Source organism: Mercenaria mercenaria, chromosome 2 (genome assembly GCF_021730395.1).
Source record: "Mercenaria mercenaria strain notata chromosome 2, MADL_Memer_1, whole genome shotgun sequence".
Lineage (NCBI taxonomy): Eukaryota > Metazoa > Mollusca > Bivalvia > Venerida > Veneridae > Mercenaria > Mercenaria mercenaria.
The window spans coordinates 59,337,366-59,361,423 of NC_069362.1; the positions used below are offsets into that span (position 1 = coordinate 59,337,366).

The 24,058-nt window shown below is 33.2% G+C and overlaps 1 protein-coding gene across 4 annotated transcripts in view; it reads right to left on the minus strand.

Annotated features, from left to right (window-relative positions):
* LOC123543802 (sushi, von Willebrand factor type A, EGF and pentraxin domain-containing protein 1-like) overlaps positions 1-24,058 on the minus strand; it is an 83,940-nt gene that overhangs the window by 45,349 nt on the left and 14,533 nt on the right. For all 4 annotated transcript variants that reach the window (XM_053536694.1, XM_053536695.1, XM_053536693.1 and 1 more), the window contains exons 3-14: positions 22,527-22,712; positions 21,765-22,148; positions 20,922-21,323; positions 19,119-19,295; positions 12,118-12,291; positions 11,225-11,398; positions 10,621-10,800; positions 7,327-7,503; positions 6,820-6,999; positions 5,328-5,504; positions 4,846-5,025; positions 2,844-3,020 (exon numbers count right to left, since the gene is read on the minus strand). In XM_053536694.1, coding sequence (XP_053392669.1) covers positions 2,844-3,020; positions 4,846-5,025; positions 5,328-5,504; positions 6,820-6,999; positions 7,327-7,503; positions 10,621-10,800; positions 11,225-11,398; positions 12,118-12,291; positions 19,119-19,295; positions 20,922-21,323; positions 21,765-22,148; positions 22,527-22,712 — 2,568 coding nt within the window. The remainder of the gene's footprint in view (positions 1-2,843; positions 3,021-4,845; positions 5,026-5,327; positions 5,505-6,819; positions 7,000-7,326; positions 7,504-10,620; positions 10,801-11,224; positions 11,399-12,117; positions 12,292-19,118; positions 19,296-20,921; positions 21,324-21,764; positions 22,149-22,526; positions 22,713-24,058) is intronic.

The following is a 24,058-nucleotide window of genomic DNA, read 5'->3' on the forward strand; positions in this document are numbered from 1 at the left end:
CTACAGTACCGGTATAATATCAACTAAGAATTATATATGTAATATTTGCAACGCTATTTATGTTTAGACATTGAAAATGAATTTAAGGAAATATACGAAATATTCACATGTGCTAGGTCAATACTAAAGGACACTACATCCACGAGAAATAAAATAGTCTTGGAACAGTGAATACTACAGTGGAATAGAGGGGACATAGGAAACATTTTATTTATCACGTGCGCACGTGTTAGCACCACGTTCGCACATGTTAGATACACGTGCGAATGTGTTGATTAACACGTGCGCACGTAACAACTGTCTTAGCTAACACGTGATAGCTATCACATTCGCAGTTGTTAGCTGACACGTGCGAACCTGAAAAATTACCAACGAAACTAACCGAGATATCAGTCTTTTTTTCAAAAAACAAGAAACACTTACTTCGTAAATTACAGCTAACTATAAATAACACTTCCTTATGAAAGACATCCATTTAGAAAAATTGCAGATCTTTCACGCTTTTTCATTGATCAGCTAACACGTGCGCACGTGTTAGTTATCACATGCGCACATGGTAGTATAACATGCGAACGTGATAGCTGTCACTTGCGCACGTGATAGTTATCGCCCGTGCACGTGTGAATTACCATATACGCACGTGGTAGCTAACACGTGCGCACAGAAATAAATCATAATATTTCCTATGTCCTCGTTATGCCACCGTACTATACATAGAACATCTGCAGAATTACTTCGAAACAAAAGTCAACGGATATGAAAATATTTTTTGCTTAATATTTATAATTAAGTAACAGCTGAAAGTGAACATTGAACAAAAAGGTATAAAATACATATTTTATAGCGCTTTGAATTATATTAAACTGAATGACTTCGGTTAATTATGTGTTTTCTTTATTACCAAATGCTATGTTATCTACATGTTGGTTTAAAGGTCCGACCTACCCGGAGTGGGTCTCCGTGGCCGAGTGGTTTAGATCGATGACTTCAAACCAGTTGCCCGTCACCGATGCGGGTTCAAGACTCACGCAGAGTGTTGAATTCTCCATGTGAGGAAGACATTAAGCACGTGCTCGCTCGTGATGAAATAATGCACGTTAGGGCACCTGGGGTATTCCTCCACCAAGAAAACTGGAAAGTCGCTAAAGGACCTATAAGTGTGTCAGCGCAACGTTAATCCCAACAAAAACACAAAAAGCCGACCTACTCGGTCGGTAGCAGACGATACTGTATTAAATCGAACGAAAGGCGTTTGTTCGAATCTTTGGACGCAGACGCATTATATCGATTATTTTGCGTCTGTAAAAATATTAGAATTGATTTCATAAGTAAAGTATCAATACATGTCTCATATACATTTTCAGTACAAAATATAAATGAATTAGTTCCTCTTTTTTTCTATATGTATTTGCATTGTATGCACAAGCGTTGGAAATGTGCCTAAAAGAAGTTAATTTATGCTTGCATTTGATTTTTACAATGGCGATGATCCACGGATGTATTTATCACTACAAATAAATAGGGATGAACTGATTAATCTTTTTCTTTTCTCAATCGGCTATTTAGATTAAATATTAAAATAAATCGGGAACGCGCTAGATGAAATGATGGATCCATTCATGTTTGATTTTATACCTGTTTTAATCCGAGAATGCTTTTTTTTTTCAGTTCATGTCATATTAGTATTAAACATTTCTTTCTTTCAATGTTGGCATTCATTCTACATACACGTACAAGTTCGAAAACATGCAAAACATACATATTGACACATATTGATTGCATCCCGTATTTTTGAAATATATAAATTATTTAAACCCCGTATTTCCGGCATATACGGAAAATATACGGAGTTGAATACCAAGCATATACGGACATATACATCCCGTATTTTCGAAATATACAAATTATTTGAATCCCGTATTTCCGGCATATACGGGAAATATACGGAGTTGTATACGAAGAATATACGGGAAATTTAATCCCTGTATTTTCGAAATATACAAACTATACATATCCCGTATATCCAGAATATACGGGAAATATACAGAGTTGTATACAAAGAATATACGGGAAATGTAAGTCCCGTATTTTCAAAATATACAAATTATTTTTAATCCCGTATTTTTGGCATATACGAGAAATATACGGAGTTGTATACCAAGCATATACGGGACATATACGTCCCGTATTTTCGAAATATACAAATCATCTAAATCCGTATTTTAGGCATATACGGGAAATATACGGAGTTGTATACGAAGAATATACGGGAAATTTAATCCCTTTATTTTCGAAATATACAAACTATACATATCCCGTATATCCAGAATATACGGGAAATATACGGGGTTGTATATGAAACATATACGGGAAATATACGTCTCGTATTTTCGTAATATACGGATATATGTATTCCCGTACACCAGACATATACGGAAATATACGGTGTTGTATACGATCAGAATAACCCTTTTTAGAATTTCCCGTATTTCAGTAATATACGGGGTATCGTATACTAAGAATTCCGTATTTAATAGTATACGGAAATCCGTATTTTATTAGTATACGGACTTTTAAATATACACGCCCCGTACACGCCCGTAGTTTAGTTTTCCCGTATTTCTTCCCGTATACGGGTAATATACGGGATCCCGTACACTCCCGTATATTAACTCTTTTTTCGCAGTGTAATGAAATTATAACTATCTCTTTTAAATGTAGAAACATATGAAATATTTTCAAAAAATATTACAGAGTAAACTTGAAATTCTGGATGCTCTTATATTAGACGTCAATGCAATTTGTGAAAAGAAATACAAAATCACCATAAGAATAACATTTACCTATCAAAGAACAATGAGCTGAGAGGGTACTCCATGTTGCATTTTCTGTACATTTTATTGTACCGTTTCCAGTGAGATTGTATCCTACATTGCAGGCTATTACAGCTGTTGAATTCATGCTTAATCCTGTGGTAGACCTGACGTAGCCGTTTTTTGGAGCAAGTGGATATGTACAATCTGAAATACAAAGTCTGGAGTGAATAAACACGGGGTTGTCACTAATTTTGTGATTAAGATCAACTTTTTACATGCCCTGTATATGTACCTTGGAACTGAGATAACAGGGTTTAAATAATGTTCTGAGTAAGACCTGAAAGGTGAATTTGTGCTCAGACTTTTTGAAGAACTAAGTATCCTTAGCTTGGAGCACAAAGCTATGTGCGATCTGAAATACATGCTTTTGTCTAGAAAATAAGATTTCTGTTATTCTGATCACGGCGGGTAGCATAAAATGTATATAACGAAGCTCTGCAAAAATAGGTACACAATGTTCTATTTATCCTATCTACTTTTTAATTATTCTAAGTAATTTATCCAATATAATGTGCAGTTAACGTTTACATTGCACTGGTGTAGTGCGTTAGAACTTTATTCTATGGAATTGACTGCATCGTTTGATTTCAATCATTAATATTACCATTTTTATTTACGTTTTACACTTCAGTCTCCATAATACTGAACTGTTTACCTCATACATATCCATGCATTGTTTACGTTTATGTGTAACGGTTAAAATAAATCTAAATTAATAGGATTTGGCAACATTGGTCAAAGGTAAAAAAAAGTAGATATTAATTTGGCATAGAGATTAGAGTAGATTTTCTAACATACCAAGGGTAATTTTATGTCTATCGATTTTGGTTTAATCAAACTTTGTTAGGAATGTTGGTATTGACCGAACCTGTAAGAAATCTAGGCTATCAAAAGCGGGATACAAAACAAAACAAAACACATTACAATCTTGCGTTTGTGATCGGCTTAAGGACTAACTGCGATATTAACATGCTGTCGATTGCTGGAACTAAAGAGTTGGACACGTCACAATGTGTTGTTTATAATACGACTAATTATGACATTTCCGACTAAGAAAACACACCCGTAATAAGATTATTATAGCTATAGGTTGAGAAATCTGCATGCGTTCTGCAACCGAAATAGTGCGCGACTTTAGGAGTGCAAAATTCTTCCGCGAAGTAACAAAGGCATATTTCTGAAATCAAATCTATTAATGTTTTTATTACTAACGCATCAAAACATATCATTAATTACTAAATGTTATGAATTTGTTCTTCAGCTCGAGTAAACTATCATCGTAATTTTTTTCAACGCATTGACACACTAGACAATGACGTCACAAATTACGTCATGCAAACCGATATTAAATTAGAATCTAAAATTCGAAAAATTATAGAATTTTGATGTTTCTTTTTACCCAAGCGGAGTAAAACTATGTATGTAATCATAAATCATGACAGGTGTGACGTCATATTTTGTTACAACAGCTGCAAATCTTTCTATTTCATGTAGAGCTACATTTGAACTCGTTTCTAATGACATTACTTAGTACCATATTTATAGGTAATGTCATTTTTAATCCTAAAATACGTATTATGAAATAAGTGTAAAGGCGAGAAAATATATATTGTTTGCATTATCATTTTGATTTCAGTTATGGTCGATACCTATTTTTGCACTCTCTAACTATAGCAACAAAACTATACGGACTCTCCTACTATGAAAAGAAAAACCTGCAGTATGAAACTCAAGAAAAAGTGCAAAGATCAATAAGATCATTTCTATAGAAAGCAAAGTTAAACTGACACAGGTCAATTAAATGAACACATGTAATGCTATGATAACAATCAGTCTTACATAAAAAGTACAAGTACCAGCATAATGTAAGAATGTTCGTAGTTCGACATCGAAAACCGATAAATATTAAAAGTGATTTGACAATGTATTGTATCAATCTTAAATTGCGAATTTGAAAATATAACATTACTTTTAGGAATGCATATCGCCGGTGATATATCCCACGTTCCATTTTCTTGACATTCTACAATTGATGATCCATCTAGTACATATCCAAAGTCACAAACTACTTCTGCGGTATCGTTAACATGTCTATTAGTAGAGGAGATATTGAGCCTGCCGTGGACCAATGCTTGCAACAAGGGACATTCTGAAAAAAGTTTCTTTTGTAAAATCTATAAGAAAAAAACTCAAATAAAAATGCTTTTTTACTTGAAACAACAATTATAAAAGAACAAATACGTCTAAATATATAATGGTTATGGAATCTTGATACATCAAAACAATCTTTACATCTGTATCTTAACTCAAATGACATATAACAATATTGGTAAGGAATACAGTCAATAAACAGTTAAATTATTAGAGTAGAAATTGTGGAATGCTGGACAGTACAATCATTTACCGGAAAACAACTACAGTAAATAAACGTGTATAGGATTTCAACATTACCTAGTGGACTACAAACAGCTGACAATGGGCTCCATGTCGCATTTTCCATACACTGTATAGTATCACTGCCAGTTAGATTATATCCCGCGTTACAAGACATAACAGCTGTTGAATTAACTGTATAACTTGTTATTATCCTAATGTAGCCATTTTCCGGAACTGGGGGTGAAGAGCAATCTGGAAAAAATAAATGTACCGAATAGTCTTTTTTCTAATTTTATTTCTGAATAGTTACATCAATTATAAATCAGTACACGTATACATTTAATCTTTCAATTCACATTATGGATTCAAATTTGCGAACGACTCAAAAGAAGTCATCCGAAAAAAAACATTAGTTTTACTTATATTACCGCGTCTTTGCGTTAATCGAGTATTAATCGGTGTATATGAAAAGGGAAACGTTTATTGAAATGATTATCTTTCATTTTTTTTTTAATATTAGTACTTGCAATTATTGAGACCTAGCAAGAGTTACAGGTTTTTTGCAAAGTGCGTCATTGGATAAACGACTTTTCTGCATTGGCGTGTGAGTTATTAATGGCTTATTAGCATGACTGATTCGATTAAAGTAAAAGCATAGAAACATACTTTTACATGTGATGTTTCATTTATATTGTGAAATGGAAAGGATAAGTTCATATCAGAGGTCGATGACACCATTCTTTACAATACTGTTGTAAAATGACCTTTCTGATGAAGGGATACACACGCGTAAAACAATTATTATAATTATACGTTTAAAGATTTGTTTCGAGACATATGCAAGAGTTCCGCAACCGAATAAGTGCGCGTAATATTCTTCAGCTAAAGAACGAGAGCATATTTATGAAAGCTAATCTATAAATAATTTTATTACTTACGCATCCATACCTATGATTAACAAAATTTTATAAAGTTGTACTTCAACCCGAGTACAATTATCCTCGTTAATGAAGTTTTTAAAGCGTTGACAAACATGAAACTGACGTCACAATTGACTTCATGCGAACCGATATGAAATAAGAATTTAAAATTTTGAAAACTGTTGATGTTTGAGATTCCATTCTACATTAACGGAGTTAAAATGTGTGTGTAATCATTACACATTGCAGGCCTGTCGACATAAGGTACTTTGTATATAGTCAAACTTTCTCTGTTTTGTTTATAAAGTAGTCCAACTAAACCATCAGCATAAAACTCGAAAAACAAGTACAAAGATTCAAATTGAACAGTTCGTTAAAAGACAGTTTGTAAGTCAAACTTACACCAGCAAAATAAATGAAAACATGTTATGCTAAGATAACAGTTTTCTTACATGAAAGGTACAAGTACCATGTATCTCTGAGTAGTTTAGTCTAAAAATTTTCGCAGTGCGCTATGGTCAAGAAGACTAAAGTACTGAATTTGATAATAAATTGTAATAGATCATCGAAAACCGATAAATGTTAAAACTCAGTTGACAATGTATCGTGTTAATCTTAAATTGCGAATTTGTAAATATAAACATTACTTTTAGGAATACATATTGCGGATGATATATCCCACGTTCCATTTTCTTGACATTCCACAGATAATGAACCATCAAGTATGTATCCAAGGTCACAAACTATTTCTGCGGTACTATTGACATATCTATTGGTAGAGGAGATGTTGAGCCTGCCATTTACAAATCTTTGCAAGAAGGGACATTCTGAAAAAGTTCCAATCTTATATAAAATCTATAAGAAAAATCTCAAATATAAAAGCCGTTTTTTTTCACAGGAAACAGAAATAATGATAAAAAAACAAATACATTCAAATGTATATTGAAATTTTCATAAACTAAAATGAGTCTTACATCTATATCTTTACAAAAATGACATATAACACTATCGATGAGCAAACAACATAATGAATTGAGAAACAGTTAAATTATTTAAATGGAAATTGTGAACAAGACAGTACAATCAGGTTATCTTTAATATCTGGGGAAAAACTCAGCTTTGTACAATAACCTTTTGTCGCACTACAGTATTACCTATTAGACTACAGACAGCTGACAATGTACTCCATGTTGCATTTTCCATACACTGTATAGTATCATTTCCAGTTAGATTATATCCTGCGTTACAAGACATAACAGCTGTTGAATTAACTGCATAACTTGTCATGTTCCTAATATAACCATTATCCGGAACTGAGGGGAACAAACAATCTGGAAAAATAGTAGAATGCAGAATTATATCTAAGGTCAAAGAAGCCTTTCTTTCAAAACCGTTGTGAAACTTTTATGAAAACATTCATATACATCAACGTTTTCTCTGTTTCTTTATCATTCTCTGCATGTCTTCAACCTGGACTATATGCGGCATTGTTTTAACCACTGCACATGGTAAGTTTTTGAAAACGCTTTCCGCGAAATAAATAATTAAATAATACAAATGTTTCCAATAGGTATTGATACTTGTCTGCAACATACAATATATTGATTACAATGTATATATAAATTCCAATGAAATACCTCCACTGGTTTCAGATTAATATAATTACCGGTAACCACAATGAAAACCCGAAAAGAGGGGGTAGTACCCTTGTCAAAATAAAACTCAGCGTTCATAAAGGAACTTGGCTTAAAGTGTGTATATTTAAGAAATCAACAAATCTGCATTTTTTTGTCTAAGTAAAAAAATGTCAATTATAAAAGACAGAGTTATGAAAGTTTATATGTAAACTGAAAATATGTTTTTAAAAGTGTGTTTGATGTGTTCATCAAATGCATGGATAGGTTTTTGAAGTAAAAAATATTTTTAGCCATTTTCAAGGTGAATAAGTCAAATAATTCTTTCAGATCAAGAAGTCAGAGTTATTGATCCCGATATTTGATCTTGTTGTCAATGCAATTCTTCCATTTGTTTCAAACATGTTTATAGAAAACATCATTTTTTTAAAATCTTCTAAGTCAAAAGAGGAATATTCAGTCAAAATAACAAGCAAAAGTATAGATTCTGAAGTTAAAGTGAAAACTATAATAATAATGATCTCAAATGATGGTGTCAAATTTTAATCAAATGCATGGCAAAAATGATATTAATACAGGCAAGGAAAACTAACTAATATGCAAGAATACATTAGGAAGAATCTGTGTGAAAAAATGAAAGACAAAAATAATATTTTAGCATTCATGCCATGAGGCCAGGCTGTATTCAATGTATGAATCCAACGAGTCTCTTTCAAGAGCCTAAACCAGTCATTTTTACCAAGTCGATTGGCATGAAAGAAAAATCACTAACAGAGTGATTTTCAGAATTGAAATGTTCAGATACATTTGTAGGAGTATCAGGAAAATGTCTAATATCAAATTTATGGCTGTTCATTCTTTGTGAACATTTCTGATGTGTTTGTCCCACATATTGTAACTTACACTTTTTGCATGTGATTAAATAGATAACATTTTCAGACATGCAGTTAAGATTTTGTTTAACATCGTAAGTTTTTAAAGTTTGAGAGCTTGTAAACTGTGCAGATTCAGTGATATTAGCACAGTGAGAACACCGTGTTCTATTACATTTAAGAACACCACCATTTGCATCCGAAGACATCAGGCTACTGTGAACCAAGATATCACTAAGATTTGTAGGTCGCGTGTAAGCAATAATTGGTTTGCATTTAATTAGGTTTCGTACACTGCTTTTCTCAGATAGTTCAAAAAGCCCCCAATATTTATTAAGGATCTGACCAATGTTTGGTAGGGATGGGTTGTATACGCGAACAAAGGGGATCATATCATCTGTGTTCTGCCTGTAAATGGTCATGGCTTCTTCGGTTGACAATGCTGATGCTTTAGCTAAAGCATCATCAATTATATGACTTGCATAATTACGATTTTGGAAATACGTTCGCAATTTCTCCAATTCATTTGTGAACAAATCATCATTAAAAGTGAGACGCCTGTATCGCTTAGCTTGGCTATATGTAGTATACGGGATCCCTTTCTTGCATGAAAGAGGGTGACAGGATGAAAATTCAATGTATTGATGTGTTTTGGTTGCTTTTTCATGAACAGAAAAATCCGAATTACCACCTACTGTTCTACCAATATTAACATCAAGAAATGTAGCTGTATCTCTTGAATAACTGTGGGTGAATTTTATATTGGGGTGGATATTGTTTAAACTGTCAATGAATTTAAGCAGGTCCGCTTTACTGTGTTCCCATATAAAAAAATGTCATCAAAGAAGCGTAACCAAAGCGATGGCTTAACAGAAGTGTAAGCTAGAAAATCGCTTTCCAATTTACCCATAAAAATTGAAGCATAGGTAGGAGCCATACGTGTACCCATAGCAGTACCTAAAATTTGAACATAATTTTCATTATTGAACTGAAAATGATTTTTAGTCAAGACTAGTTCAATAAGCTGGCAAATATCATTGACTGACTGATGTGACAAGTATGAATGAGCTTTGTTCAAATATTCACGGCAAGCCTCGATCCCATCATCATGCGGAATATTAGTGTATAAGGATGAAACATCCAAAGTAACCACTAATGCATTAGGGGAGATATTAGGTATAGACCCTAGCTTTTTAATGAAGTCAGTAGAGTCTTTAACATATGAAGGCATGGCTTCCATCAAATGCATGGAAAGGAATGGAAATATTGAAACAAATGTCAATTATAGGAAATGTTCAAAGTGAAAAGGGCAGATAGTTTGTCAAAAGAGTCAGAGTTAAAGAACCTGGTATCTCAGCTTGTCTTATGATCGTTCAAATGTATTGTATGTTTCAATATGACATCTGCACTGGTTCCCTAGAAGAAATGCGATTGGACAGGGCCGAACGGGACAAAGTGATTCCTATTCAACTTTCCCAAATAAAGTTTGGAAAGGGTATTACAAAAGGACCGCTGACTACTTTTTACAAAAATTAACCTTGCTACAATTTCTGTCGAGTACTATCTCGCAGACAATGTCGCAACGGAAACGACATCAGTAAATACACAACAAAATAAAACAAATTTTGATATTTCGTCTAAACAGACTTCGAGCCATAAAAGTGGTCCTCTTGTAATTTTAGGTACACTGAATGAACCAAAAATGTGGCCCTCTGGCAGTCTTAAATATAACTTACCTGTTGGTGAAATCGTCTATCGACAGTACACTATTTTGTAACCATTGCTTAGAAACGAATAAAAAATGAAAAGAAATAATACCAAAGGCAAGAAACAAGTAAATACATACTCATTTCAAGCAAGATTTAGACCAAAAATCCTCAACTTAAATTCGAAACGATACAGTTATTGTAAAACAACAAAAACATCCTTGCTTATTACCTACTTTGTACTATACAAGATGGCGTAATGCCCTGCCATGTGGCATTTAGGATGCATTCAGTTGTTACTGTCCCAACTAACTTGTACCCAGGATAACAGGAGAATGTTACTGAGCTGTTGACTCGGGTGCTACCATTGTTGAGACTGACAAGGCCATTTGCAGGTGGTAAAGGGTTTGGACATTCTGTAAGACAAATATTGATATACAGTTTTATTTCGTGCAATTCAGTGCAATAGAAACAATTTAAAATTTGGAAAAGATTTATCAAGGCAGGGAATACCGTCAAATGCATTGGAAATACGCATAGAATTAAGAAAATTGGCATCTACATTTAATTGAATTGATTCATAATAAAATCTTACATATGTTCTATTACAGTGCCATTTTATCTATTTGATTTATTGAAAAATTAGCATTACAAAAGTCATTTGACATTAATTAATATTTTACAAAGTGTCTCACCAAAATGGTCAAGACATTCATGTACAAAACAGTATCTATATACAAAAGAAGCAGAAAACTCGCTTAGGCATGAATACAGTGTATAAAGAAATTGAACAAGGAAAAACATGTTAAAATTGTTCTCGTAGTTTAAAAGTTTCGTTACTTATTGCAATGCACGTAGGTGGTAGGTGATCCCATCCTCCATCTTTGCATGTAGACGTACCATTTCCTCTCATTTCGTATCCATAGTAACATGAAAATGACGCGGTTGAGTTGATGTTTGTGAAATTGCTCAGTGTGATAATTCCATTTGTCAGGGATGGTAATTTTTCACAGCCTTCAAAGAGATATATCAAGATAGTGTCTTCATTTTCCGACATTTTAAGCGAAGTTATATCAAATGCAAGACAATAAATGTTTAAATATCAACGTTTTTATTTAGTTTATTGAAGTTTATACTGATTTACTTCAATACCCAATTGGTCTGTTGCCAATTATACATGTATGTTAGTCCTGCAGATTTTCGATTTGTATCGCCTTATTATGGGAACATTTGTGCCAAATCTTTATTGATGGCAGTTATGGATCAGACCATAAGTGGGACAGACAGACGGAAGGACAGTGGGTGGAGGGGCGTGGGGTGGGTGACGCAGCCTTTTTCGAAAATGGCGGGGGACAATAACATTATTGCTATGCACAATCGTAAAGAATATAATTTTAGTAAAACATCAAAATCTACACCTTCATATTCCTAAACGTTCTAAAAACACATATTTTATGACTAGTTTCTTTTTTAAATGGGTTGTGGAAGACAAAATCAATAAAATTAAAATCTTTGTGTAAGTTGATATTTTTGAAATCTTGATATTTCATTTACAAAATATTTGTCTAATTGGAAAATACTTATAGAATTGTTGAACTATTGTCAAAATAGTAAATAATCGTTTAGCTGTTTAGTTCAATATATATTATGACATTGGCCCGATAACCAAAACAGAAGAAAAATCAAATCAATATACTGTTTTTGATAAGGACACTATTCCAAATTGGTGATACCTGTCACACATGTACTATCTGTATTGCTCCAGGTCCCATTAGCTTGACACACTGAAATGTTTCGTCCATTCAGATGGTACCCGTCATCGCATGTAATTTCGGCGGTGTCGTTAATTAATGTGCTGTTTTTGTTTAAGATCGAACCATGTAACGGTGCAGCTATTTTCTTGCAGCCTACAATTCATGTTGAAAAGCTGTAGTTAAATCGAATTTGATTTTCCAAATCATCCTATTTTTTTTTCACTAAATGCAAGATAAAAACGATAATTGTGTTTGTATTTTTGTACTTTCTAAATTTATTTTATTTTAAGAATAATTAGCGCTTGGTTTGTTTTAGTGTTTTCTTAATAATAAGCAATTTTAAAAATAGGATTGCGTGTTTCAATAACATATATGTCTCATTGTCGAATATTATTGCTCTAATTATTATTTCGTTTTCAATAAAATCGTACATTAAACGAAGCGAGGCTATAATGCCTACAGCTCTGGGATATTCTTTAAGTTTTAGAAATCAAAATACCTCAGTCCTATCATTTTTATTTATCAGCTGTCACGAAGAATATACGTCTTATCCGGGAATCGAACTCGCGACCACGCCATTCGTAGATTACGCTCTCTCCTTATTGATCTAAGAAGGCGAACTTGAATTGTGTACACAGCCGATGCCCACTAAATTATTGTACGCATTTTACGAAATTATTGCCTAATTTGTAATGATAAAATACCATACGGATTTCAATCGGAATGTTTTAGACACCATCGAAGCAATGATTTAAGATTTTATATGCAAACGGAGGTTGGATTATTGCCTGTATTCTGTATAGTGAAGTCGATGCAAAATCTATTTCTTAGTATCTAAATTTTTCAACTTCAGTTTTGTGCACTTCGGCATAATTGTCTTAACGGTAGGCAATAATATTTGAGCAATATTTTATGGCAATTTTCTTATATTCTGTTAAAGATTTATTTAAGGAGTAAAATACCCATTACATAGATACCTTTCGGAAATATATGTTTTATCATTTTTATACCAAAAAAATGAAATTGTTCCACTTAACATTAAATTTTTATAAGACTGAGTATTTCTTATTATTTCAATATTTTACAAATTTTACATTTGTACTTGATACATATTAGAATATTTCAACAATCTGAACCTAACTGAAGCTTTTATAATGTTTATAGCTTCTAAATTCTTCTCTTTTTTTTTCGCAACCTATCTTGGTTACGCAATCAGCCATGATAAGGTAAAAGGGGTGAAAATATATTCAAGCTTGCATTTCTAATGCATTTCAGCTGCTAAATATACAACTTTTAAGGTAAGTCTCTAACGAATATAATATAACTGGCTTATATTAATATCATTCCTTATGCAAAGATCGTTCATCAAATTTATACTTATGGTATAATACTACTATCTTTGTTGATCAACCAAGGGATTTGAAAATCAAATTTAAACAAAAGCTGTCACTATTGGCGCCCGAAGCATGCCCCAAAATGTTACAGGTGTCTGCGCAAAATATGCCAGAATAGTTTAGTAGTGAATCATTTTGTGACCCTGATCATCATAAGTTGGACACATCTTTTCAATATGGCTAACATTTGTGTCAAATTATTTTCAAATCCCTTGATAAATGACAGACTTACGAACCAGACAAGAAACAGACCATGTTAATCTTTGACTTCAAAGTGTCACCTTGACCTTGAAGCCAAGGGTCTGGGTCTTGGGCATGACACGTCGTCTTATTATGGGGAACATTTATGTCATGTTATATTAAAATCCCTTCATGAATGGCAGAGATATGGACCGGACAAGAAACAGACATGTAAAACTTTAACTTCTAAGTATGACCTTGACCTTAGAGCCAGGGGTCTGGGTCTTGCACAAGACATGTCGTCTCATTTTGGTAAACATTTATGCCAAGTTATTTCAAAATCCTTTCATGGATGGCATAGTTATGGACCGGGCACGAATCCTTCATATTTATTGACAATATAGATATATTAGGAGTATCAGAAATAAGATACATTACATAATCTATAACCTTTCGGAATACGTTATTCACTGTTTAACACAGACACATTTAAAAGAATAAAGTATCTAACGAATTGATTAAAAGTACTGTAAGACCTTCGACTGTACCTTGCATTAAAGGTTTATTATTCAAATTAAAAGAAAATGGTGTCATTTGTAATGTTTTGAAATGGATTGAAAAGTATGAACCAAATCGTTATCAACATGTATTTGCAGTGTCTCAAGTCCATGACAGCTGGCGTTCCTCAAAAATCAGTGCTAGGTCCTTTATTATTTATTGTCTAAGTATGTAAATAATGTTTTTGCCAATGTATTGAATATTTCTTGGCTTTTACATACTTCTCTAGCATGATTGTACAAAAGCAGATATTGCAAATATTGCAAATACTGCAGATTTACTAGACATTTTGAATAATGACCTCTTAATTGTTGCCCATTTAGTTAATCAGTGACTTGTAGCTTTTAAAACCAATGAAACAGAGGTAATACGTTTTTGAAACGTAATGCCACATACTACGATAAAAGTATCAATTCATCGTTTTCTAATGAGAACTAAATGCAGAAATTTTAATGTTGACATTTTTACAAATCACTAAGTTAATTTCTAATTTTAGTTGCATTGGTGGTCAATATACGGAATACCGGGCGCTTTTTTTTTATCAGTGTAATAATTTTACAAAGCAAAGAACCGATATTGTTCCGTCAAAAAGTGACTACAACTCGTTAAACAGATAAAGGCATTTTAGGACCTCTTCTTTATCAATCGATGACAATAATAAAGTTTTCAGAAGTTTATGAAACTCAAACCGCTTTGAAAATTGAAATTACTAAAACGTATTTTGTGTCCAGATGTATGTGGAACAATACCATCCAAAATACTAAATGAAATAGAAAATATATTCTGTATTCGTGATCTTCACCACCAGATCTTTTCTTTGTTTTGATTTCTTTCTGTTATATTTCATCTTTAAACAGCAATTTATTTTACATAAATGTATGTAAACAACATATTGCAGTCACATCTCATGTAAGTGTAATGTTAAATAATACTTTTGAATTTACTATTCTTTATGCTACTGAGATGTATATACATCTACGATATGAATTAATAAAATATGTTTAGACTAGAAGTGGGAAAAAACATAAATTACGCTATCTAGTTATTTAGGGTTAGGGTTCGGGGAGACTGTTCTATTTCGAGTAAAATAGTTGGGTGAGCCTATTATTATATCACTTCTATCGCCGGATAAAAATACAGTTTTCACTATAATGTTTAGACTATTTCTAATTTTCCCGCTTGGTATTTGGGTGATACAAAAGAAAATGAAACTTGAAGTTAAAACTCTCACATCAGTTTTGTCGCTCAGATGTCATATTGACGTAAAAAGATATAACTATTTCCCAAAAATCTTGAAACTGTGTTTGATTCCACAAAGGGAAACTTCATGATCACAAAGGAAGATTAGCGAAAACAGCCTGACAGGCGTGAATGAAATCAATTTGACGTCGATAGGCATGCTTGACGGTTTGCAGAGATATTGATATCAAAAGCATTTACATACAAGAGATCACAGAGTGATCTTGGCGCCCACCAATGTGCAATTTTTGAGTGTTCTAAATTTCAAGATTTATTGACTAGCTCAAGGTCAAATTTCATTTCCGTACACAACACTGTGCATGTGGTCCAAATTCGAAAGCTGTAGCTTGAGAAATGTGAAAGTAGGTCACTAGATCAATTTCAAGGACAAAATTCTTTGTACACAAAACTATGCATGTGCATCAAGTTTGAAGGCTGTAGTTTGAGAAATCTGAAAGTAGGTCACTAGGTCAATCTTAAGGTCAAAGTTTATTTCGGTACACAAAACTATGCAAGTGGTCCAAATCTGAAGGCTGTAGCTTGAGAAATGTGAAAGAAGGTCATTGGGTCAAAATCAAGGTCAAATTACACCTGAGAACACAAATCTATGCATGTGGTCCAAATTTAAAGCCTGTACCTTCAAAAATGTGAAAGTAGGTCACTAGGTCAATGTCAAGGTCAAAGTTTGTTTCGGTACACAATCCTATGCATGTGGTCTAAATTTAAAGCCTGTAGCTACAGAAATGTGAAAGTAGGTCACTAGGTCAATCTTAAGGTCAAAGTTCATTTCGGTACACAAAACTATGCAAGTGGTCCAAATTTGAAGGCTGTAGCTCGAGAAATGTGAAAGTAGGTCACAATGTCAAAATCAAGGTCAAATTTTATTTCGGAACAAAGAACTATGCATGTGGTCCAAATTTAAAGCCTGTACCTTCAAAAATGTGAAAGTAGGTCACTAGGTCAATGTAAAGGTCAAAGTTTGTTTCGGTACATAAAACTATGCATGTGGTCCAAATTTGAAGGCTGTAGCTTGAGAAATGTAAAAGTAGGTCACTAGATCAATTTCAAGGACAAAGTTCTTTGTACACAAAACTATGCATGTGCATCAAGTTTGAAGGCTGTAGTTTGAGAAATTTGAAAGTAGGTCACTTGGTCAATCTTAAGGTCAAAGTTCATTTCGGTACACAAAACTATACAAGTGGTCCAAATTTGAAGGCTGTAGCTTGAGAAATGTGAAAGAAGGTCACTGGGTCAAAATCAAGGTCAAATTACACTTGAGAACACATCTCTATGCATGTGGTCCATATTTAAAGCCTGTACCTTCAAAAATGTGAAAGCAGGTCACTAGGTCAATGTAAAGGTCAAAGTTTGTTTCGGTACACAAAACTATGAATGTGGTCCAAATTTGAAGGCTGTAGCTTGAGAAATGTGAAAGTAGGTCACTAGGTCAAAATCAAGGTCAAATTTCATTTCGGAACACGAAACTATCCATGTGGTCCAAATTTGAAGCCTGTACCTTCAAAAATGTGAAAGTAGGTCACTAGGTTAATGTCAAGGTCAAAGTTTTTTTCAGTGCACAAAACTATGCATGTGGTCCAAATTTGAAGGCTGTAGCTACAGAAATGTGAAAGTAGGTCACTAGGTCAAAATCAAGGTCAACTCATGTCAAGGTTCATCTTGCCACTCAAAACCATACAGTCATGTGGTCCAAATCTGAATGTTGTAGGTTATTGACAAGAAGATTTTAAAAGCTTTTCCCTATATAAGTCTATATGAACCATGTGACCCCCAGGGCGGGGCCATATTTGACCGTATGGGGATAATTTGAACAAACTTGGTAGAGAACCACTAGATGATGCTACTTTACAAATGCCAAAGCCCTAGACTTTGTGGTTTGGACAAGAAGATTTTCAAGGTAAACATGTGACCCCCGGGGCGGAGCCATATTTGACCCTAGGGGGATAATTTGAACAATCTTAGTAGAAGACCACTAGATGATGCTTCATACCAAATATCAAAGCCCTAGGCTCCGTGGTTTTGGACAAGAAGATTTTCAAAGTTTTTCCCTATATAAATCTATGTAAATTATAGAAATAAACAAAGGGTCATAACTCACTAAAAATTGTTGAACCAGTCTGAATTTCAGGGGGACACAACTAGGGTACTTATACATCATTCTGACAAAGTTTGGTCAAAATCCCCCTGGTAGTTTCTGAGGAGATGCGATAACGAGAAATTGTTAACGGAAGGACGGACGGAAGGACGACGGACCACGGACGCAGACTGATTTGAATAGCCCACCATCTGATGATGGTGGGCTAAAAAGCAGCATAAGCTCAACTTCATATTACACTAAATGTGGAAATTGAACATAGGCGCATTAAACCTTAAATTGTTTTAATTAATGCATTGATGGAATAAAACAATGCATTGATTGAATAAAACAATGTGTATACGTAAGGAAATCATTAAATTCCTAATATCAGAAAGTTGTTATTTATAAATATGTGTATATGACTACACTATTAACAGATCCATCGCACATGTTATGAAAAAAATATCAGACCCTTATGCGTACTTGTACGTGTGTGTATCTAAGGGATCAGTATACTAATGTCAATGAATAAGATCAGTTGCCTGGTGTGCCTCAGTGTTAGCTTTCCTTAGTGCCGTAAATACATGTCAAGATAATTTTAAAAAATATGTCAAATAAAATGCTTGCTTGTAGATGACATAATGCATGGGCATGACTAAACGTTTTGGGTCCAATTTACTATCATAGTAATGTTTAAAAATTGCTAAATTCGTCATGATTCCTCTAAATAGTGGCAAAGACACTAAATTCACACTTAGCTTGCGATTTATTAAATCTAAATATAGAATCTTATTTTCTACAGCTTCTTTTAGCTTTTTAAAGGAAAATTATCACAGTACTAAATAAAGAGCGGAAAACTATCGTTTTTCATTCTTGATTATTATGTTGCGATAAAACTGCACACTTTTGTCAATTTCAAACTAAAACGCATGTGTAATATATATGTTATTATAAATAAATATAGGAGCAAGTCGATTTTTCCACAACCGTCAGTCACGTTCGTAGATTATTCACACCTGGCCGCCATGCTAGCGGTTATTAATGCTAATGCTATTAAACGTGACGTTTCAGACAACCTGTTACGTAAATTTACAATGACTGTCTCGTTGAATATCAGTTTTAGTATAATTTGCTTTTCTCGATCAGTTATAGTAAAATTTGATCTCTTTACTTTTCGGAGTATGTTTCATTTGTATAGAGAGTCATATAGTTATTTATCGCATACACGTAGCAGCATGAAAATATTACGATACACTGTTACTGATAGACTTTATCTCGACCATGGAAGTAGTTAAGAAGTAGAAAAAATCTTTAAAACTAGCTTGAACTAAATAAAGGCAAGTAATATCTAAATTATTTTTAGTACGGTCTGTTTACGATACATGTTACTGTATTGATTTGTTTAAAGGTTATGTCTACAAAGTAAACAAATGTGTAAAGATTTTATCTGCATGACCTTTATACAAGTGGGGACACCGGCGTTCCTCCAATTTCTAGACAGATATAACACTTACCGCTTGGATTACATATCATTGCAACGTCCCACTTCCCTGACCTTGTACAAGTAGCAAACCCTGTTGATCGTGAATACCCAGGCTCACACGTCAGATATGCCGTAGAATTTTCTCTTGTACCTCCTTTTAATACAATAGATCCGTGTGCTGGTGGGGGTGGTCGAGGACACGTCGAGTCTTTAAAACATCCAGATTTATGAAAGTTATTTGATAAAAAAACAGACTGAGTTTACTATCAAGAGACTGCATAGCTCAATTATATTATATGATATATGTTTTAAATAAAACTAGAGCACGTATCTTTGCCAAACTATTATTTTTATAACTTCTAACGCATATTTTTACATATAACGAAAACATATTTCGTATTTTCGTAATAATCAAGAAATAACGATAATGAGATGAATTTAAAGATTTAAATTCAGAATGCCATGGTGAGCAAGTAATAACATACATGAAACAAACTGGCTAATTTCATTTTTGCTGTACAGCTGATTTAAAAGAATAGCAGTCACTAGCAGCAAATGCTATTTTCCTTTCCTTTTAAATTTGAGCACTATAGTGTAGGCATAGGAAATAGAGATCACTATAATTGCACCTTACTAATCCTACCAGGTGTTCTGTATTGCAAAAGTGATTCTCATGTGACATTTTGATACAAGCAAAACTGTATTATCTGCACTATAAAATACTTACAAGTATTTCATTTCATTATCGGCTTGTTAAAAGTTATTTTTTCACCATAATTAAGTTGACAAAATCATAGGAACCAGGTTTTGAGGGGTAAACAAATACATATGAATAAATCCTAAATGTTTTTTTTTTGTGCAAAAAAGTATCATATTGTGTCTTAAAACGTTTTCATTTTCCACTCATTTGTGTAATTGCAAAGGAAATAAACTAATAGATATCTCTGCTTATAAGTACTAGCCCAAGGCAAGAGTTGTTATTCTTTGTGGATCACAACTTTAAATTAACACTTCTGTAATTGATATTAACAAAACTATCATAAATTTCACATTTGTGAAACCATTTTTGGTTATGTCAAGGACTTGGAAATCAATATCTAGACTTACTTTAATGTGTTTCTATCATTGAAAATTTTAGGGTCTATCTCTATATAGTGCATTTGATATCCATTTTTGTCCGATTGATAGGAAAACCCCAATCAAATCAAAGGCGACACTAATATCTGATATAATTATTTTAATATGGGTCCTGATTAAAAATGCTAAATGAAAACTATCCGATGCATATTTGTAAGTCTCCAAAATCTTAACGTCGTATAGAAATTGAAGTTTCTATACCTAACGTGATTTCTTTAACCTTTAGCCTGCTAAATTTCTAAAATGGACTGGGCCGTCATTTAATTTGGGCATTACCATTTATTATTCAAAGGGGTGTTTAATGAAAATGTATTGACTAAATAGCAAACAGTGCTGACCATGATCAGCCTGCACGGATGAGCAGGTTGATCTTGAATTGCACTTGTCTTAAAGGAAAAATCACTTGCCGACATCAGGCTAAAGGTTAAAGAAACTTATGAATATTCATATTCAAATGATTACGTCTTTCTTACAAGAGTACCTTTAGGGCAATTTAATATCATACTCTGGTTTATCGAGTCTGTTCATGAAACGTATAGTCAATATGAAACGCGCAATGGCTTATAGCAGAAGTCTATGAAACAAATTAAAAGGAAAGACTCCATGATTCAAAATGACACGAAAATATAAAATGTCAATCAGGTTATCCTATTGCTTAAGAGACTTGAATGGCGATATTTTAAAAATATATACTTACAAATTTCCACATGCAATTCATTGTCTGCCTTGAAATCCCTTGTGTAAAGTCCGTCAGGTGTTTCGATATGCACTAGACATGAGAATGAGCGGTTACCTGTTGAAAGGTCTGTTGTATCTATTATATGATTTATTGTAGCACTCCGAGTGTATTGACAGTCATGGTAATTTCCAACTGTTCCTGGTGTTGTTTCTCCGTTGGGTCCACCAGGTAATAATGCGCCATCCGATAAAGAGGTGGATGACTCCCAGGAGATTGTTCTTTTATTATCATTACCAATTTGTGCTGTACAATTAAGTTCAAGCGTATCACCTAATTTAAGCTGTGCAGGATATGTGATACTTGAACTTCCGAGGGAAACACCATTCTTCTTTCCTTCAAGACTTACATTCTTCGGAAAAACTAAAGTATAACACAGAAAATGCCTTTTTTTTAGAACAAATATATCAATTTTTATTTGGTTTTTGTTTTACGGTGCACCAACACAGTACATGTTACATGGCGCCCAAGAAGACTAAAATCTTTTCTTCGTCTCTCATTTAATAAAATCTGTAAAGAGATCCTCTGGAAGCATAGAATGTGTATAGATACTATTATACAAAGATGAAAACATGAATTCGCTTACTGATTCCTTATATGTTACGGAATACTATTTAATGGCATATTTGTGATAAATAGAAAATATGTTACCAAACTCAAACAATTTTTGTACCTTCATGAAAGAGTTTCTTTTTTTTTAATCTATTAAAAATAAAACAAGCATGTTGCTAGAAGTTTGCAATGAAGTGCAATGGCAATCTTTTTGAAAGGTCTGCCTATGTAGAACAGAAACAGAATACTCACAGAATCCATTGAACTGTTTATTTATCTCCCCATAACACTGTCCTTCGTCAGTCGTGTATGATATATAGCATTGGTATAACGATACATCATCACAATCAAGAAATAATTCATTGACAGTCAACTTTAAGTTTGCACCTGAACTGTAGTTGCCCACGATATTTGATTTCATGGCAAGATTGTTAGATAGGTTTGGTGCGAGTATATTTGTACTGTTTAATGTTGCTATGGTATCCCATGCTGATTTAGTTGGAAGCTTTCTACGTAATTCGATTTGGTGGACGGTGATTTTACTAAGATCAAATGTAGAATAACACATCATCACTATATTGTCATTTGATTCTTCGATGAATGGATTTTTAGAGATGTTGAATGATACTCCATTGCCTGAAATTATTGAAACGTACATTATTTTATTTCCTGCAACTTTATCCTGATACGAGGCGTATATACATGCATTGTAGCAAATGTTCATTTCTGTAAGGAGTGTAAACAAATGCTGTATAATACATTATAGAAAACTTTCCAAATTATAAGGAATCATAATTGAATAAATTTTAAAGAATATTTTAAACGTTCACTTCATGACACTTAAACGGCTGCACATGAATCTTCATTTACTGCCTCAAGTAGAGATGTTTGTAAGATTTTAAGATATGGTAATATTTTACTTATCTTCAGAAGGTTTAATAACCCTAAATCTCTGAAAAAGATGAACGTTTTAGACCTTTTCTACGTCACATGTAAGTTACATTATAAAGCCACCTTTTGATATACAGCTTGGTGTCGGTACACTCCATTTACCGCCGGCCAAACATTGAGATGTGGTGTTCTGTTCACATGTACCACTGATATAGTATTGCTTTTTACATATGAAGGTAGCAACTGATCCGATGAAGGTACTGTTCGAAAATTGTACTATTCCATTAGTTATAGAAGGAGAACTACAATCTGAAATAGAAAAACGAAGCACAAAGCGTACAGATTAAAGCATAGTTTATAAGATTAATTTTTTGCAATGATACAAAAGTCATGATGCAAACGAATTGCTTTTTAGTTTCGTTTATATCAATTAAAGATACCCCCAAGATAATCGTTATACATGTGGTCGCATAGAAGGACTACTAGTGCAACCTGTTTATTCAGGAAAAATTACGATGACTGAAAAATAAAAAAATAAGTAAGGACTAGTTTGATAGAAATGTTTTTGTGTGATTGTTAACTGAGTATTTTACGGGGTGCTCACTTTCAGCATTTTGGTTTTAATAAAATAAATGTGTTTTTAACGCTGCAGATAGTGCATTGCTGCTTTAAAATACGTGTAGCGGTTATTTCAGTCAGAGATTACATGATCTAGTTTAACAGTATTATTGATAAAAAAAATATCCCTGATACATCAAAAAGTAAATTTAAGGATTGTACAATGTACCTGCATTTTGTTACGGGTTTTCTTGGTCTAAGTTCAAATGTATATGCACTGTTGTTTTGATGTAGGTATGTTTGTCATTGTACATTTTTCAGGAAAAATAGAAAAATGCTCACGTTGACCTGTATACGGTAACAACATTTCTGAGCAAATGCCTCTTTACATGGTTAATGTAGAAATTTTCTTCCAGTATCTCTTATTCATTGAGAGGTTCTATGTTTCAATTATTTGCAGGTTTATTTTGCAGACATTCGAAACTTGTAAAAGATTGTCAAAGCCAACAATCGAAGGAAAGTCATGCGGTCTAGTCTATTAAAATTCGCCAAAATGCCACTTTTTGTGTTATAAATTTGATACGGTACATTTTTTCTATGTTTGATAACAGTGTTTGAATTTTTCTTTTCTTAAATGCCATTCATTTGTATTGAGCATATAAATTAAGAAATGATAAAGTGTAAAAGTTATTTACAAGGAGATAAATGGCAATAAATAAATGCTATTAAAAATCCCTCAATAAACACTGACCAATACAAACTTATTGATGGCACTGTATCAATGATGCAGACTTTGAAAAGATACTGAATATGATCATTTAACTTACTATAGCTACGTGGTTTAAGCTTGTTTGTCTGTCTGTCTGTCTGTCTGTATGTCACTTATTGTGTTATAAATTTGATACGGTACATTTTTCCCACCTTGATAACAGTGTTTGAATTACAGAAAAAACTTCTGTTCATTTGAGAAAAGATAACAGGTAGCATTTAAATAAAATGTCACATATTTCAATATAAATCTATTTAATGAAATTCTATAATTCGGTCTTATTTGAATTTTATTTTATTTGAATCACGTTCTTAGCTTGACATTTACG